Source organism: Phoxinus phoxinus (assembly GCF_949152265.1).
Source record: "Phoxinus phoxinus genome assembly, chromosome: 20".
NCBI lineage: Eukaryota > Metazoa > Chordata > Actinopteri > Cypriniformes > Leuciscidae > Phoxinus > Phoxinus phoxinus.
The window spans coordinates 3,809,456-3,821,520 of NC_136895.1; the positions used below are offsets into that span (position 1 = coordinate 3,809,456).

Sequence of the window (12,065 nt, forward strand, 5' to 3'; positions counted from 1 at the left end):
GTACAGTAGAAGAACAGGACATTTCTGAATGGTTAGTTGATGAGTTTATGTAGATTGTGTGTAGTTATCTTCTAGTCATTGATTAGCATATTCTGTCATGATAATCTATAAATCATGTCCCGGGGGCGGGGTTTATGTAAATTATAGGGCTGTGATGTCACTAACCCGGGAGGAATGTTGTGTAGTTCCTACCAGCCGTTTGTTCCTTAAAAAGCGATTTCTTTAAAAGCAAATATCTCCCTTTGCCTTTGAACTTTGAGCGTTGTAACTTTGCAGATGTTGTTTATGAGCAAACAGCAACATTACACACTAACTACAGTTAGAAAAGTGAAATCATAATCAACCCCCCCTTTAAATACTTCCATGTTTCCCAGACTATGGGTGAGCGGGTCGGAGGCTGACTTCCTGAAAAGTGTGAAAACTGTGGCTCTGTGTTTGGCTAGTTAACCCCTCCATAATGGCCATGCCTACACAAAGCTCAAACAAATACTAACCCCTGACCCAAACGCTAACCATAACCACACGATATAGCCTACTGTCAGCAAAGTTATTTTCGTTCTTCACTTAGGAAAGAAAGTACTCTTTCCTCTCAACATAAACACAGCAAAACTGACAGCGGTGAGAAAACAGCAGTTCAGAAAGCATGTGATCATAGAGATGTGGATGTTTGCACAAGCTCTGCAATTCAGCTCTCCACTCACGTCACGTTTATTTATACAGCACTTTATACAATAGATTGCTTTAAAGCGAGCAGCTTTGCAATATTAAACATGAAAAAACTGTGTCAGTGTCTCTTTCAATTAGAATTACACTTCAATTTCTTATATAAAGCGGCTCTCCAGTGTGTTCATGTTTTTACTCGCGTCTGACCTCGACGGCCTGAACAGAAGAAATTAACCAGAGAAGATTTACACCTCAAAGGGGGCGGAGCCTCAGAGCCACTCCCACCTATTACATCATCACCACTGACCAATGTTGGTTTGAAGGTGTTTACCAGCGCAGCAGACTTTCCCAGAAAGTTCACGTTTGGCAAGCTGGTTCAAACTCCTGAAACAAACTTCGTTTTGGCCTGATTTTACTCATTCAAAAGAAAATTCATAGGAAAATTCATTCTTTAATTTAGCTTGAAGTACATCAGGGCCTTTAATGTAGTTTGTTGCAATGAAATCAGCTGCAGGTTTGAGTTTAACTGGTTATAGGGAGGGAAAAATCACACCGAGCAAACCGTTCAGCAATGACACAAAGCTCCAGAGTGATTAGCCATATGATATTTAAAACTCAGGTGATTGGCATAATAGCCCAAATATACAATAGCCAGTCGAGCAATTGCCATTCAGAATGGGAATGTTAACGGTTCGCTCTCATTGTGGACAAGATGATCTGCTTGTCTGACCAATGACAGATTGGGAGTGTTTTGGGAACCCTGTTTTAAAATGAATAATAGCTTAATTTGTCAGGACTGAAGGAGTTGTAGGGACTCCTGTGAGGAATCGTGCTAAACAATAACAGCGTTAGCTCTACTACACAATCTGGCAGGGCCATTGACTCATTATACACTCATATTATATCCATATTTTAATTGTATTTTCTCTAATTTGTTCATCATTTGTCAGTTCTATTTTTATTTTATTTATAAGACACGTCAATATCTTTTTTTGACCACAGAAACTGTCATGTGACAACCATCATGAAGTGTGATACGAATAGAAATGCAATTTAAATATGTTGTTATTGTGTAATTTTGGTGTATTTTCACACATATTATTATGTATTACTTATTTTAGATGTGCATTGATATGTATAAATCATGATTCAACAACTGAGTCACTCGGACTGTTAAACTACAGCGAGTGAGTGGAACTGAACGGTTGCTCTGCTCGCTTGTTTCACTCGGACTGCATTGAGCTGCGCACAGCGGATCATGTGACCGCAATACAGGAGAATCTTCACTAAACATCATTTAATTTACACATATTCTCTTTATTTTTGTGTGATGATATATTAAAAACGTCAGAAAATGCTGTTAGTTTTATCTGAGGAACACAAGGAGCATTTAGGTTTCTTATCAGAAGTGGATTCTGCGGGTAAGTGATTCAAAAACTGCAGGAAACCAAATAATATACTGTTTATGTGTATACTATATATATATAGCATCTGTTTATTTTTATATATATAGCATCTGTTTATCTGTAATAAATATGACCGTTAGGCTATATAAGATGACGGTTACTTTTGTGAGTAACAGTGGGGTTAAAAAGTTATATTTTTAGTCAGTGACAGTGTTATGTGATATTTTCCGTTTATACAGATAAATAAATATTTAATTTTAGCATGACATTGATTAGTTTCACATCTTTCAAAATGCTAAACGTTCTCTTCATTTCTAAATAAAAAAATGACTTTTGCACTGTAAACTATGAAAGCTTGTTTCCGCAATAAACGAATAAATATTACGAAATAAAAATAAAAAGGTGTTATTATTATGTTTTATTAAAATTATTATAATTGCTTATATCTTACAATTCAGACTTTTATTCTCAGAATTACGAGTTTAAATCTGGCAAATCAGATATTTTTGGTCTAACAGTTTTGAGGACAAAGTCTGAATCGTGAGATATAACGTTTATTTTATTATTCCATGTCGGAAATAAGCAAGATGTAATGTATATAACGGATATATTCTTTGTGTGTGAGAGAGAATAGTGACTGACGGTACACCCTATTACATAGAGTCTGTCTATCTTAATGCCGTACATAACGTTAACACACTTTATCATAATCAATATAATAATAAAGCATCATATATGATCTTCAGTGTGGTTTTCTGTCTGCCAGTTGTTGGAGAGTTTGGCCGAATTGCTGTGGAGTTTCTGAAAAAGGGTTCAAACCCTAAAATCTTCGAGGGAGCGGCACGTGAGTGAAGTTGTGTGGTGTGACTGCACTGTTGCTGATGAGATGAGTGTGTGTGAATGTGCCGTTACTGCACTGATGTGTTGACCGCTGTGGCAGGGAAGCTGAGTGTGCCAGCGGAGAGCGTCCAGCACGGGGTGGAGGGCCTGATGTACCTCCTCACGGAGAGCGCCAAACTCATGGTGCGTCTGCACTGATCCTCCTCAGACACTGTGGGACAGTGAGCCCTCGCTTCATAGTCCATGTGTAATCCGCAGGTTTCGGAGGGGGATTTCCAGGACTCGGTGCTGGTGTTGGGATTCTCAGAGGAGCTCAATCAGCTTCTCCTCCAGCTGTATTTGGAGAACAGGAAGGAGATTCGGCAGATCCTGGGCAAACTCGCCCCCAGCCTCCCACATTACCACAACCTGGAGTGGAGGCTCGACGTGCAGGTGCGCAACACACCGGATCCGAGTACACACATCAGCCGGTTATTAGATGAAAAACTACTAGTCAAGTCATCTTCATTTATATAGCGCTTTTAACAATGTTTATTGTTTCAAAGCTGCTTTACAGAGATAAACGTATAGTTTAAGGTAACAGATTGTTTTGGCTTTATAGCGGTTCTTGAATAAAGATATTTTCCAGCTAAAGTTAGTTTTGATTGATTCACTTCCGTCGAAAGGATCATTAGTTATTAAATTAGGGGCCGCTAAGACGACACCGTTCTCTCTACACAGACTTTAAACTGAACCTGTGAGAAACACTGATGGCACTCACGTGCGCATCAATAATTAATTCTATAGTTATGTGTGTTTGAATATATGTGCGCATGTTTGTAATTCCCTACAAACCAAACCTTAAACTACTTGTCCTGCCTATAAATTTGATACAGAATTTTATTTTATTTTATCATTACGGGGGAGATACGCAAATTTTCCACAATGCTACTTGAAAGAAAGTACCAAAATGACTAAAACTAAAATTGAAATAAAAAATAGACAAATACACAAAGCAAAATTGCTAAAACTTTAACTAAATTTAAAATGTAAACTGAAGATATAAGAATAAAAGCAAATAATTAATAAATATTGTTTTTCGTCCTCTGACTAAACGGACACATTTAACATTTTTGTGAATGTTAAATGTAGAATTTTATACTCAAACGTATAATTTTATATTCTAATTATGATTTTTCCATTCATTATTTATTATCTTTAAAATTATTATTTAAAAAAAACATAATTATACATTTTCACACTTTATTTTTAAAGAAAATTTGCAACAATAGCTGAAAATGATAGTTATTATGATTACACAGTAAACACACAGACAGCAAAACTCTCATTTACAGATTTGCTGGAAAATCATTCAAAATAATTGTCAACCATCTATAGGCAATTTTAGCTAGCTGACAAGTTTACAGATATTACAAGAATTACAACCAAATGTCACAGGAAACCAAGGGCCAGATTTACTGAACGGGGCAGATTAGCACGAGAGTCCCCAAAAAAGCTCTGACAGGAGTGTAAAGCTCTGCTCGTGATATACTGACGACACACATATTAACCCTCTGGGGACTAAGCCCTTTTTGGTCCGTTTTCTCTATTTTTACATTTGGGCTTATTCACCATATGTAATGGAGATGGAACACCATGTGTTTGGTATCTATGGATTCAGAAGACCCTAAGCTAACATAAGAATGCATGTAATGTGTTTATAAAGGAAGTATGAGTGAAAAATGTACAATAATCGAGAGAATTTCAAAAACAAAAATTAGATTTTTGTCATTTATTACTGAAAATCACACCTCACACAACAATAGTGAACAGTTTTTGAACCAAAAAAATATTTGTCAAACCCTTTGCTTGACAGACATTTGTCATTGTTCAATCAAATGTGTTAAGAACAATGAAATAAGGAACTTTTTTTACAAACGTGAAAACAGTCCCAGGCGTGAAAAAGCGGTCTGCTCAGAACTAAATGAGACCTGCTTGCTCTGAAGAACAGACACACTCACAACCTGGCAGATTTACTTTCCACTAACTGTTCCAGAGCTTGTTCTGCCGTAAATCTTACTGCTTGCCATCATAAAAGTGCTAAAACAATACAATAATAATGCTATTAAGTTATTCTGTCTCTCTCTTATATAGATCTCTGTGCGCTCTGTAATACTCCGCTCCGTTCGCTATCTGTCTCATTCTCCGTCCACATGACGCTGTTTGTTTGCACATGTTGAAGGCTACAGAGTCCTCTGATTGGCTAGAATACGTCATGGTAACCTTCCTCTGATTGGGTAAAAAGAAAAAATCCTCCCAGTGGCAATTTTTCCATTGGTGGAGTTTGCCTAACAACATCGATTTCATTGGCCTTTTTATGCAGTGGTATTGCGCAACAGCGAAGCGTGTGTATAATACAAACGGGACATCACTGTTTTCAGCGGAATCTGAGGAAGACGGCAAAAAAAACGCACCTCTCTATCATTAGTAGTTTTGAAGATAATTGCACATGTGTAAAAGTATTCGTCCCCAGAGGGTTAAACAACACAGACACAGCCGGAGCCTCTTCAAAATGACCAACACAATCCACCAAGAGCAGCGCACATTACCATCTGGGATACGACATGCTTTTTATTGGCATAAATAATGGCGCAAATACCAGTAAATTGACGAGCGCAAACCTTGCATGATTCATTTAAATATCATCCTATAAATTTAGCGTCTGAAAGGTCAGCCCCAAAAATAGCCCTGTCCACGGCCGTCCAGCGTTCGCTTTTCACTGCGTGTCTTTAGTAAGTACTTTTTAAACGACATGTTAAAGTTTGCCAGGCATGAAAGTTCCTGCACATGATCCCTAGCTGTATCCTAACGGCGTGTGTGTGTGTGTGTGTGTGTTCAGTTGTCCAGTCGGGCTCTCCGGCAGCAGCTGAAGCCCAGCGTGACCCTGAAGCTGGTCCTGGAGGACGGGCCGAGTCTCAGGGCCCGTGTGCTCCAGACGGACCCGTCCACCCTGCAGCACCTCATCCAGGAGCTGGAGCGAGCGCTGGCCGAGCTCAAGAGCAGCCACTGCCGGCGCGTGCTGCGCAACATCAAGTAGAGGCGCCACACACACACACACACACACACACACACACACTCAGAGGAACACCACACACTCCTCTGCTGGGGGGAAGCCCATCCAGCCATCTTCAGTTTGACCTGAAAGGGTTAGTTCACCAGAAAATTACAACTCTGTCATAATTCACTCACCTTCATGTCGTTCCGAACCCTCAGAACACAAATGAAGATATGTGCACCCAAAACTTTGACGCTTCAAAAAGTTCATTAAAAGAGATCGTACTAGAAATCTATATAATCCAGATTATTCATTTAGATTATTTTATGAATGTAGGCTTTTATTCACTTATGAACATTGATCAGAGCACAGAAACAGAAACCCGACTGTAATTGCTTGCCACAAAAGAACAAACCTGATTGGAAGCCATGTGACATGCGAGAATGAAGCTGATTGGCTCTCATGCTTGAGCTTCTGTTCACCATATCTGATGTGCTCTGTACCCTTGCTGAGCAATGTTCTTCATGTAAAGGGATCTAGTCTCTAGTGGTAGTTGCGTAGACTGTCAATGGAGGCACAGAAATCTCTCCGATTTCATTAAAAAGATCCTCATTTGTGTTCTGAAGATGAACAGAACTCATTCCGGTTTGGAAGCACGTGATCGGGTGAGTAATTACTGACAGATTTCATGTGTGGGTGACCTGTCCCGTTAGACCAGTGATGCTCCAGTGTTTCTCAGAGGAACATCAATGCAGATTTGATAACTCATTTGTGCCATAAGTATTAACAGATGCCTTTGCTTTATAATAAGTGTGTGCACATGGAACTGAAGGGTGTATCGTGTGTGTTTTTGGGCATGGGGTTTACGCTCCCAGCAATATATGCACATTTAGGACCAATTTGACTGAATGTCTTCTTGATGAGTTCGTGCGCTCGTCCGCGGTGCAGAGTAATGACCAGTCTGCAGAGGAGATGTGTGAACTGCAGCTGAGAGTGCCACACTTTATACATGTGAACGTCAGATGTTCTTGTGCTCGCAGAGTCCGTGTGGACCGGGTAATGAGAGCAAGATGACCGTTAAACTGCCTTTCTCCTCAATACGCATTGCACTGTTAACATTTGAACTGTATTCATGTGTTTTTAGTTGTTTTTCATCAGTTCCTGTAATAAAAACATAATCCATCAAATCTAGCATGTATGATCTTATTCATCTTATTAAGTCTGAAGTTTGCGCTGGTCTTTTCTCCTCTGTTGTGCCGTATATCTGAGCGAAACGCTTCAGGAACAAGAACACATGTGGGCGGGGCTTGCTTGTGTCTGTGTGGAGTCGATTGAATGGTTGTGTTTTGCTATTGGCTGATCTCATGTGATTGACAGGTTATAGCCCCGCCCACATCATCATAGAAGAGATTCTGCAAGAGGAAGATATTCTGATTCAAGATTACCGGGAACATTGATTTAAAACAATAATGATGTGCACTGATAAATCAATTATAATAAACACTGTAATATTCCATAAATAAGGCTTTTAAATACTGATTTCAGGGTGACTTTAATGCACAGAAACTGGTATCAGGTTTCCTTTGAGTGAAAAGTGCCCGAAGCAAACCTTCTCTCTTCCTCCAGTCAGTTCTGATGAGCATGAGTCATTCAGCCGTTGTTGAGTTTCAGGGAAACCGCTTCCTCGTGTCAGGATAATGATTAATTTGCTAATTGCTAACGTTTAATCTAAAGTTAGAGAAGTCCTCCACTCCCTTGTGCGCTAGTTGGCTTTACCAAGAGGTTGTGGTGTAACTTTAACAGTATTACTCAGACACGAGAGCAGCGCATGCAAGGGCACGTCCCAGAATGCAGTGCGGCGGCGGCTCTTCTGTGAGGCTGTGTGGTCTCAGTGCCCTGCGCCTGCTCTGAATTACTTTTATTAACAATAATAATTAGCATTAGCTAGTCCAATATCTGTTATTATATAATTACAAAAACTTAATAACAATAAGTAGCAGTTTTGTCCTTTTTATTAGTTTTTTAGGCCCGAAGCACCAATGGTGCCCTCGTGGAATTGCTGTTTATTCTTTTTTAATATTTCTATAAAATGTTTACGTTTCAAAATGTATTTAAAAATTATGAGGATGGAGACAAAATTGGCATAAACGTGCGTAAGAGTGCACAAGAAGAGAATGCACATTATTATTAGAGTAAATGTTGAATTTATGTGAAGTTTAACTTCTAAAGCGGTTAAAATATTTTAAGAAATATATATATTTCAGTTTATATTCATTATTAAAATGTATTATTTTAATAATTACACAAATATTTTAAGAACAGCATAAATATAGCAGTCTACAACACAGCTGCGCTTTTTACAAATGCGACGAGTCTGCAGGAATGATATAAACATCATAAGCTTGTCATAATTCATACAGCGGTATGAACATTTCATATCACGATTATGGGTGATCAATCACGGTATTCTTTAAATGTGCTGGAAATGTTCAAAAAGTACAGAAACACTGAATTAATTTCACCGAGCAAACAACTGACATTAGCAGCACTTTGCACTTTTTATTTAAACATTAAAATGACAACATTGACAATGACGTCTGGCTTTTAAATTAACAAAATGTTGATTGAGTGACTTAACATTTATCATCATGTACAACATGTTTAAATAAAGGTTTTAACTTGTTTTATAAAATGCATAATTTATTCAAATATCCAATATAATTACGTACTTTGTAAGTACATAAATTGTATTTATAAATGATACATGTATAAACTGGTTATTGTGTATGTCAGTTCTCGCGGCTCTCGTGAACCCACTCGAGGAACACACAGAAGACAATGAAGAGTTCAATAAAGTCAATATTTTTGTTGTTGTTTTTTTGCACACAAAGTATTCTCGTCGCTTAATAAACTTAAGGCTGAGCCGCTGTAGTCACTTGGACTATTTTAAACATCGTCTTTACTAACTTTCTGGGCCGGCAAGTTTCAATTACACTAGAAGCTTGTGGAGGAGTGAGACAGCGCTCAGATTTAATCACTAATATCTTCATTTGTGTCCCGAAGATGAAGGAAAGTCTGACGGGGAACAACATGAGGGAGAGTATTACTGACAGAGTTTACATGTTTGGGTGAACTAACCCAAGTAATTAAATACTTATTCAAAATATGTACTTTCTCAAGAGAATGTGCGATTTCTATGGAAGCTTGTTTCCGCCACAGAATAAAAAAGATAATTGCAAACACGCAAGTCTGACTTTATAACACGCCATTATGACTTTATATCTCACAATTCTAACTTTATATCTCACAATTCTGACTTTATATCTCACAATTATGACTTTACATCTCACAATTATGACTATATATCTCACAATTCTGACTTTATATCTCGCAATTCTGACTTTATATCTCGCAATTCTGACTTTATATCTCGCAATTCTGACTTTATATCTCACAATTCTGACTTTATATCTCACAATTATGACTTTACATCTCACAATTATGACTATATATCTCACAATTCTGACTTCATATCTCACAATTATGACTTTACATCTCACAATTATGACTATATATCTCGCAATTATTACCTGTTTTGCGAATTGTGTGTTATAAAGTTGCAATTGTGTGTTATAAAGTCATAATTGCGAGATATAAAATCATAATTGCGAGATATAAAGTCAGAATTGCGAGATATAAAGTCAGAATTGTGAGATTTAAAGTCAGAATTGAGTTTTGCGAGATATAAAGTCAGAATTAAAGTCACAATTGTGTGTTATAAAGTCAGAATTGTGAGATATAAAGTCAGAATTGCGAGATATAAAGTCAGAATTGCGAGATATAAAGTCAGAATTGTGAGATATAAAGTCATAATTGTGAGATAAAAGTCAGAAAATTGCGAGATATAAAGTCAGAATTGCGAGATATAAAGTCTGAATTGTGAGATATAAAGTCATAATTGTGAGATAAAAGTCAGAATTGCTAGATAGAAAGTCAGAATTGCGAGATATAAAGTCAGAATTGCGAGATATAAAGTCAGAATTGTGAGATTTAAAGTCAGAATTGAGTTTTGCGAGATATAAAGTCAGAATTAGTCACAATTGTGTGTTATAAAGTCAGAATTGCGAGATATAAAGTCAGAATTGCGAGATATAAAGTCAGAATTGCGAGATATAAAGTCAGAATTGTGAGATTTAAAGTCAGAATTGAGTTTTGCGAGATATAAAGTCAGAATTAAAGTCACAATTGTGTGTTATAATATAAAGTCATAATTGCGAGATATAAAGTCATAATTGCGAGATATAAAGTCATAATTTCGAGTTATAAAGTCATAATTGTGAGATAAAAGTCAGAATTGCGAGATATAAAGTCATAATTGCGAGATATAAAGTCAGAATTGCGAGATATAAAGTCAGAATTGCGAGATATAAAGTCAGAATTGTGAGATAAAAGTCAGAATTGCGAGATATAAAGTCAGAATTGCGAGATATAAAGTCAGAATTGTGTGATATATTAAGTCAGAATTGTGAGATTTAAAGTCAGAATTGAGAATTGCGAGATATAAAGTCAGAATTAAAGTCACAATTGTGTTATAAAGTCAGAATTGTGAGATATAAAGTCAGAATTGTGAGATATAAAGTCATAATTTCGAGTTATAAAGTCATAATTGTGAGATAAAAGTCAGAATTGCGAGATATAAAGTCAGAATTGCGAGATATAAAGTCAGAATTGCGAGATATAAAGTCAGAATTGCGAGATAAAAGTCAGAATTGCGAGATATAAAGTCAGAATTGCGAGATATAAAGTCAGAATTGCGAGATATAAAGTCAGAATTGTGTGATATATTAAGTCAGAATTGTGAGATTTAAAGTCAGAATTGAGAATTGCGAGATATAAAGTCAGAATTAAAGTCACAATTGTGTTATAAAGTCACAATTGTGTGTTATAAAGTTAGAATTGTGAGATATAAAGTCAGAATTGTGAGATATAAAGTTAGAATTGTGAGATATAGTCATAATTGTGAGATATAAAGTTAGAATTGTGAGATACAAAGTCAGAATTGAGAATTGCGAGATATGAAGTCAGAATTAAAGTCACAATTGTGTGTTATAATATAAAGTCAGAATTGCGAGATATAAAGTCATAATTTCGAGTTATAAAGTCATAATTGTGAGATATAAAGTCAGAATTGTGAGATATAAAGTCAGAATTGCGTGATATAGTCAGAATTGCGAGATATAAAGTCAGAATTAAAGTCACAATTGTGTATTATAAAGTCAGAATTGCGAGATATAAAGTCAGAATTGTGAGATATAAAGTCAGAATTGCGAGATACCGAGTCAGAAATGTCAGAATTGCGAGATATAAAGTCAGAATTGTGAGATATAAAGTCATAATTGTGAGATATAAAGTCAGAATTGTGAGATATAAAGTCAGAATTGCGTGATATAGTCAGAATTGCGAGATATAAAGTCAGAATTAAAGTCACAATTGTGTATTATAAAGTCAGAATTGCGTGACATAAAGTCAGAATTGTGAGATATAAAGTCAGAATTGCGAGATACCGAGTCAGAAATGTCAGAATTGCGAGATACAAAGTCAGAATTGCGTGACATAAAGTCAGAATTGTGTGTTATAAAGTCAAAATTGCCAGATATAAAGTCAGAATTGCGAGATACCGAGTCAGAAATGTCAGAATTGCGAGATACAAAGTCAGAATTGCGAGATATAAAGTCAGAATTGCGAGATATATAGTCAGAATTGCAAGATATAAAGTCAGAATTGTGAGATATAAAGTCATAATTGCAAGATATAAAGTCAGAATTGCGTGTTATAAAGTCAGAATTGCGTGTTATAAAGTTGCAATTGTGAGATATAAAGTCATAATTGCGAGATATAAAGTCATAATTGCATGATAATAAGTCAGAATTGCGAGATATAAAGTCAGAATTAAAGTCACAATTGTGTTATAGTCATAATTGCGAGGTATAAAGTCATAATTGCAAGATATAAAGTCAGAATTGCGAGATATAAAGTCAGAATTGCGAGATAGAAAGTCCAGAATTGCGAGATAGAAAGTCCAGAATTGCGAGATAGAAAGTCCAGAATTGCGAGATAGAAAG

The 12,065-nt window shown here is 36.5% G+C and overlaps 1 protein-coding gene across 1 annotated transcript; it reads left to right on the forward strand.

The window, feature by feature from the left end:
* The first annotated feature begins 1,829 nt into the window (after positions 1-1,829).
* Positions 1,830-7,196, forward strand: commd2 (COMM domain containing 2). Its single transcript, XM_079592091.1, has 5 exons — positions 1,830-2,084; positions 2,836-2,913; positions 3,010-3,092; positions 3,168-3,341; positions 5,788-7,196. Exons 1-5 carry the CDS (start codon positions 2,018-2,020, stop codon positions 5,983-5,985), a joined length of 600 nt encoding a protein of 199 aa, XP_079448217.1. The 5' UTR covers positions 1,830-2,017; the 3' UTR covers positions 5,986-7,196.
* The last annotated feature ends 4,869 nt before the right edge of the window (positions 7,197-12,065 follow it).